Below are 8146 nucleotides of genomic sequence, written 5' to 3' on the forward strand. Positions count from 1 at the left end.
TTTTTTTACTTCATTTTTATCATTATTTATACTACTGTACTTTGCAAAATTTAGCCATTACATTCGATCTAAGCATTCCTCTTGTGTTTGATTAATATTGTTCCGGTGCTATCTAATTAACTCGATAATTATTCCTAGTAATCCACAACCCAAAACACGTTAGTTATTGATGTTACGAGTACTATACAAGATGATGTACCCCTTTCGTACTGGTGTAACAAAACTAGGTAGCGAATTGCGAGCCTGTCGGATTTGTATTACTCTGTATTGAAGCACAAATTAGGTAACACTGACTAATACAAGGACAGTGCAGGTACATTAACATACTCTGATTTGCTTCTCAGAACAAATTCAGTTCATGTTATTCATGCTTAATAATTATTTTATTATTAATATATGCTGAACCAGGTAACCGTAAATGTAAGGAAAATTAAAATAACTGCATGCTTGAATCATAATGCACTTTAATTATGTATGGATCAATTAACAACAATAAGAACTAATTGCACTTAACTTAGTGCAAAGTGACTGATGTTTATATTATAAATGGCTGTTAGTTTTCATTAATGGGTCCCATTTTATACTTGATTTCTTCCTAGAATTCCTCATGACTACTTGATTATAATCCAGGTGATGGGATGATTTATGTGTGATCTCCATGAACGCGAAAAGTGCTCCTCTACTTAACCTTCCAATGGATTTTCTGCGATTCGAACAGTACTACTGTATGTATTGAGTAACATTCCTATCTCCTTTCAATGTTTTCAGTTTTTTCTTGGAAATTTTCGCTATAATTTGCTTACCATATTTATGTATATGGCTCACTTTTTTTCATTATTCGAATTATTATTACTCACCCAATAAACTTTACATTTCTAAGATTGATGATCTGGACTTATGATCGTTCGAAGCGTGGTATAACAATCATCTTATTAAGCTATTATTTCTGTTTATCATCTTTATTCACTAACTTCTAATACACGTGTGTATGCATGAGAGAGAGAAAATAAAGGAACAAAAAAAAAAAAGGAAAGAGAGAGAAAAAGGGATAATGTGTTTTAGAAGCAAAAATCTTGGCTTGGTTAGAAAACAAAGTTTTATATCTCACGCTGCCCTATGATCCATAGATGATATGAATGATGATTACCGTGAGAGTGAAGAAAGATAGTATTGGCAAAAGACAAAGCTATGGAGTCAAAGACTTTAATTTACTCTTTTTTTCTTCGTCGGTTCCATAAAGTTCTTCAAATTTATTATAGATACACATACAAGAAATAATATATAAAGTAATTTAAGTTAGTACATATGATCTCTTTATGATGAGAGATATGGAGGTAGGGTGTAATAAAAAAATGTGGTCTTAAAATGTGTGTTAGGTTGGGGTAAGATAATTTTATAGGACGACTTTAAATGAAAAGTGAGAAGAATATTATGAAACGGAGAGTATAATCTATCTTGTTTTTTTTTTTTTTTTTTTTTTTACTTAGGATCTACAAACCGTTTTTCACTTGACCTATCAACCAACACTGTCCCCTCTTTTCGTCTTTCTCTCTCTCTCTTCCTCTTAATCTAAGCAAACCCCACAACCATCAAACTCATGATGATGAAGATCACTGCCACTATATGATACCTGCCTACATATACATAAATACACCTTTCTCTTTCTCTATAAAAGTCTTTGTATTTCTGTACATCACCCTACTTGGAGAAATATTCACTCTGGTCCTCTCCCTTTCAAAGGGATTTTCATTGTGGGATCAGTGAGTTTTTCCAAAGCCGAGATCGAGTAGCTCACGAATTATTCGATTTGAGCTGCTGAGCCTAGCTAGCTTAGCTATGAGGAAGCCTGCTGATCCCGCGGCCAAGGGCAATAATACTAATGGAAATGGTGGCGGTGGTGGTAATGTTAATGGCGGTATCAAGCTTAGAAAGGGTTTATGGTCACCTGAAGAAGATGATAAACTTGTTAACTATATGCTTACTAATGGACAGGGTTGTTGGAGTGATGTGGCTAGGAATGCTGGCTTGCAAAGGTGTGGTAAGAGCTGCCGCCTTCGCTGGATTAATTACCTCAGGCCTGACCTTAAACGTGGCGCTTTCTCCCCTCAAGAAGAAGAGCTCATCATCCATTTGCATTCCCTCCTTGGCAATAGGTAGATTATGCTTGTTTCCCTGCCTTTTTTCTCTCTTTTGTGATTGGTTCGGATTCGTTAAGTAATATTATGTGCATAATGTTTTGATGGTAAAAAAACGTAACTTATGTTTTAAGACACTTTTTATTATCATTAACTTTCCTAATTTATTGTAAACCCTTGTCTTAACATTTGATTTCTAGCATATAATTGCATTGATAAGTGTTTTGAACTTTTGATTAATGCAATTCTACATTAAAATGTCACCATTTGGAGGCTTTTGTTATGATCATTAAGATTTTGAAGTTGAGCAAAGTACTTTATTAATATTTAGATATATATTTTGTTCAAGGGGTTATTTTAATCTTTAGTTAAAAGATTTTTTTTTTTACCTATATTTGATGTTGTCTGATTTACAAATTAAACCCCACATTTTAATAGTTAGTCCACTTACCTTTTGAATTTATATTCATTAATCGAAATTTGCGCTGATACTCGATCTCATTTTCTTCTACATAGAAATGACAAGCAACTGAGACTTTTATTACCTTAATATTCTTTCCACATGTGTGCATCATTAGGTTTTTTTTTTTTTGTACGTCTAGCTTAAAATTACATTCTTGCATTGAATTTTCAATTAGTGTTCAGTTTGAAGATCGGAAATTGAAAAGAATTTTGCCTTGGAGTATATTTTGAATGAAAAGAATTATCATTTGAGTTGTAGCACTGTATAACTCTCTTCTTGATATTTCGTTTTCTCATCTTTGAGTTCGGGTACAATATGGTGTTTGTGGGTGAAGAATGTGACAACATAGGGTTTTTGAGTCAACCTCAGCTCCTTTCATGCTTTGTGATGAGGACATACATATCTTGTCCGTTAATGTTTTGTTATATATAAATACCGACATATGTTACTTAGATTTAGGAAGCACATACAATGTTCTAATGTGCTATTCTATGAAAAATTGTGAAGTGTTTTTGTCCTAAATGAAGTGTCTATCCATGTCTGAGTGTCGAGGATCTCATCCAACATCCGAGCAATATAGACAAACACTATTTTCCACCTTAGTTGCTATGAGTAGCTTGGGTACTATATATTTATATGAGTTAATTTCATAGAAATGGCTGACCCTACAAAACAAGCAATGTCCTATCCATACATATGATGTTGGTTGGTGTTGCACATGGTCTGTGATACTTGCGTGAAACTATATCTTCTTTAAGAAAGGGACACAAATTTTTCTGTTTAATTTTTCTGTTCCTAATATCTGCACTTTGAGTTGAAGACACTCCAAAAGTCCTTTTCCTTTTGAAATTTCTAGGTTCATGCAAAAAGAACCCATGCAGTTGTGAAAACGTAATACTAGTTATTGTCAATTTATTAACATCTTTGTCACATATACTACTACATTGTTTCTTGACTAAGCTTTGTTAATCTGATCAAATTAGATGGTCCCAAATCGCGGCTCGCTTGCCAGGACGAACAGACAACGAGATAAAGAATTTTTGGAACTCAACTGTGAAGAAAAGGATGAAGAGTTCATCAACCTCCTCATCACCTAATGCTAGTGATTCATCGTTGTCGACGGAGCCGAGAGATGGGATGGTGGGAGGATTCATGGCTATGCAGGATCCTTGCAGCATTATGGCCATGTATGTGAGCAACAACTCCGCCTCACCAACATCATCATCCATGCAAACCATGGTTCCTCTAAGTCATCATCATCATCATGGTATTATGGATCATCCTTTGCCCAACATGGTAAATCATAGCAATAATAATACTACTAATAGTCTTGACATGTCTTCATGTGGTAATGGGTACATGGATGGATCATCTTGCATGAGCATGGCACCCATGCATCATGGCATGGGTAATGGTGATGATCATGGTATGATGTGTGGTAGTTATGGGATGCTTGGAAGTCACAACTATAATTATGGGTTATTACAAGGGGAGCTTTCTATTCCTTCTTTGGAAACAATAAGCATTGAAGAAAATACTCAAGTTTCCGAAAATATTGTTTTTGGTAGAAACACTACTATTAGCAACAACAATAATCATTTTGACAACAACAACAGCAATAATCATTTTGATCATAACCACCACATAATTAGCGGCACAAACAATACTACTCCTCTAAACAACTCCATTACTAGTAGTGGTGCTAAGAAATTCGAGGCGACCGTGGTTCCGGGAGTTGGAATCAATTGGGAAGGAAGAGACGATTCGAGTTTGGGAGAATGGGATTTAGAGGAACTAATGAGGGATGTTTCATCCTTCCCCTTCATTGATTACCAAGTGGAATAACAACCCTCTTCTTTTTCATCCTTTCCTATTATTTCTCTTTTCTTTTTAAAAACTATTCCAAGTCAATTTCATTTCCTCTTGAAAATTTTACAACAATTAAGCCTCATATATAAACGGATCAGGATTCTCTCCACTAACTGGACGAATTGGATTGTCGGCCAGTTCGTGCTCTTGTAATTAGGCCATTGAGGGGCAAAGCTTGTCACAAGCTCCATAATTAATAAGATCACCTACAATTCTACAAAAAGGTTATAGTTAGACATAGATTACAATATACTTGATATATATACTCTGTAACTAAGGGGCATATATGGTGTTTCTATTTTTATTTTTATTTTACCATTCTTGATCAAACTATATGTAAGTTACCAATAAATGTTTCATGTAATTGTGAAGGAGATATGTGAATAGTCATAAAGCTATACAGAAACTTAAAGCTTTTAGGGTAGTTGGTAGGAACCCTAGTCATGTAAGAATATCATTTGTACAAAAATTCAAAGTATATTATATGCTTTAATTTGTTGAGGCTGAAATTAAGTTTGTTATTAGTGGGCTGCATGTTGATTGTAATACACATTGATGTGAATGAAGACTCTCTATTTCTCTCTCATTATCTCTCTCTTAAACATCATGATATCTTTCTATTGTGTTTAATCACTTTTTGAGAGATGTGATTTTATTGGATTTTCCTTTTTCTTTGGTGCGAAGATGTGATTTAACTTAGTGTTATTGGCCTTGGTAGTTGGGTTCTTGGAGTAATTATGGTGCACTTAACTTTAATCCCATTGCTTTTCATTAAGACAAAAAGCTCTCATGGTGAATGAATTACTTATTATAGACAAGCTACCTCGTGTCCTCGCCTCATATCTAAGCTAACATATGCTAATCACAAAGTAGTGGGTGAGTCCGTTTCACCATAAGTCCACCAAAAACTAAATTATATGTTTAAGAACTTTAATAAAATTTTCAATAACTTATATAACATGTTTAAATGTTTATATTCATGTTTGAAAACTTATACTTCGTATAAAATGTCTAATAACTTATATCCATCTCACCGTTTTTCATCAAGCTCCACCCCACTCGATAATTTACTTTTCACCGCCTATTTTAACTCCGTGTCATTTATATATGTTAACTTAAATATGGAACATTCAAGTGCACTAAGTAATGGATAAACGAAATGAAAAGTGCGCTTACAAGCGAATGACATCACATGTGGAAATTAATTACTAACAGACAGAAAGTTAGTAATAAAGTTCAAAGTTTAAGGAGTTGATTGACAATGAAGGAGGATAAGATAGTACCAAACAAACTTTAATCAATGTCACTCTTTGAGAATTTGAGTAGTGTATAACTAACTTGTCCTATTACTATTTTGTGCATTATATTAAATCTCGAATGTTGCAATAATCTTAGGATAGTGAAAGGAAGGCTGTCCTATTACTAACTTGTCCTATTACTATTTTGTGCATTACTATTTCGTAAAAATGAAGTTAATTATACTGAAAATAGACTGCCAAACTCACGTCTTGATTCCGTTTTGGACCGTCTTCATGCAACCTTATAATAAGAAAGATATGAAAGATATAAATAAATCACGTTTCTTTAGATATTCACTTTTTAATCATATCATTTGATACTTTAATAAATTAAAAGGTTGTGAGAAAATATATATTTCCTCAAAAGTACTTTATTATTTTATTTTAAAAAGGGGTGTATTGATTTCTTTCTCATTCTTTAACTTAAAGGATTATCAAAACATACGTGACTAAATTTTAATCACACAACTTTTGTCTTTTTGTTAATGTTTTCTCTCATTTGGGATTTTGTGTTTAAGATTGAAGTTTTTTGTTGAAGAGACTACTACCCTCTATTTTTTTGGTGTATGGAGAAACAAATTAAAAAAAAGGAGGCAAAGATGTGGACAGGGCTTAAATTTTAATTTGAGGTATCCCTGTTCAAGCCTTATCGATCAACTTGATTGTCAGCTATTACAATGTTAATATTATTCAAAAAAAAAAAATGTTAATACGTTTATCATTTATCCTTCAATAATCCCAACTTCACTATGATATTAAGTACGGAGTAAAGGTTGAAATTGGTAATAAAATCAGGAAAAAAATGATGCTATGGTACAATCTTCAATAAGGACAACTCATTTACTCTTATTATTACTCTATATCGTACATATGAACCTAGAAAAATACGAATTGGAGTAAAGAAATTGTTATTAGCTAAGAATAAGATTAACAAGACTTCAAAGATTAAATCCGAAAAAAAGGTTGCGTATCGTTTCAAGGTCGCCCTCAAATATACCAACAAAACTTATACTAGTACTAGGTATATGCATGGTTGATTGGTTGCATATTTGCATGTGCTATGCTGTAAATTATTATTTTTGTAAAAAGAAAAAAAGAGTAATTCAATTTAGCGATTCGACTAAACCATCCAAAGCCCATTTACATGTAAGGGTGTTGTTCAAAAAATACTGGACCGAAAAATAAAAAAGTAACCAATATGGGCTCCAAGTCAAGAAATAAATTTTTCCCGTCTTCGCTCTTGTTACTTGTTAGATCCAAAACCCTTTAAAAATCGATCGGTCCGGGTTTTTTTTTCCTTCTTAAATAGGGGTAAGCAAATCGGGTATTCGGTCAAAATTTTAGGACCCGGACCTGAAATTGGTTGGGACCGGGTCCTAAAATCCGGAACCGGAATTGAAATTGGTTCAACCGGGTCCTAAATTTAGGACTTGAAACGGGAACCACCGGATACCGGTTCCGATTCCGGGTATATAATTATTAAAAAATATAATATAAATTGTAATACTTATTTTAGTCCTGTTTCGGGTGAAAACAATGGGACCTTGTCGAAGGTCCGATGAAGTGGAGAAGACTGGATTCGGTCCAAGTGATGTTGGGCCGAAGGTTTCCTGCACAGTAAACACACGTAAACTAGCCTCGGGGGTGTTGCCAAGGAAGGCCCCTCCGATGCTAAAGTCAGTACAGTGTGTAGAAAGAGAACACTATGCAAGAGAATTAATTGCTTGAGGCTTTGCTTGAATGAATGTACAAATGTAATATTGATGGCTTTTTTCGCTGATACCACTCTGGGAGTGGTCTCGGCTTTCGGTAACTCTGCTCCTCCTTCGTCACGCTGTAAATTTTGGCGCGTGGAAGAGAGAGCGGAGTGTAGGACTTGTATCTGCCTGTGTATGAGGCAGATTTTTCCTTCTTTGGGTCGCTGGCCGAAGATTGCTCCGAGGCCTTTGACTTTCCCTTTGCCTTATGGCCTTGGCCTTCAGACAAGGGTATTTGTTTTTTGTTTCCCTCCCCCGAATTGAGGTTGGGTTTTCTCTTTGTTCCATTCTTCGGCTCGGATAAACTTATCCGAGGCATTCAGAGCTTCCTCCAAGGTCTGCGGGGTATGCATGACCATGAAGTCTAGGAACTTCCCGGGCTGAAGGCCATTCTGCATTGCAAAAACGGCTAGCCCCTGGTCCAGCTGAGAGACGCTGGATGACTCGTTGCTGAAACGGGTCAGATAGTCTCAGAGGCTTTCGGTTTCCCCCTGTTGCAGACTCATGAGTTCTGCAGTAGTCTTCTCTCGGCAGTTTGCCGTGGAAAACTTGCTCCTAAATTTGGAGGACAGATCATCCCACCCTGTTATGGAGCCTTACTTTACTCCCTTGGAGATCCACGCT

At 35.1% G+C, this 8146-nt stretch overlaps 1 protein-coding gene across 1 annotated transcript; it reads left to right on the top strand.

The window, feature by feature from the left end:
• The first annotated feature begins 1380 nt into the window (after window positions 1-1380).
• LOC110736213 (transcription factor MYB46-like) lies at window positions 1381-5050 on the top strand. The gene is made up of 2 exons (XM_021916375.1): window positions 1381-2153; window positions 3582-5050. Exons 1-2 carry the CDS (start codon window positions 1837-1839, stop codon window positions 4441-4443), a joined length of 1179 nt encoding a protein of 392 aa, XP_021772067.1. The 5' UTR covers window positions 1381-1836; the 3' UTR covers window positions 4444-5050.
• The last annotated feature ends 3096 nt before the right edge of the window (window positions 5051-8146 follow it).

This window comes from Chenopodium quinoa, unplaced genomic scaffold (assembly GCF_001683475.1).
Source record: "Chenopodium quinoa cultivar QQ74 unplaced genomic scaffold, ASM168347v1, whole genome shotgun sequence".
Classification (NCBI taxonomy): domain Eukaryota; kingdom Viridiplantae; phylum Streptophyta; class Magnoliopsida; order Caryophyllales; family Amaranthaceae; genus Chenopodium; species Chenopodium quinoa.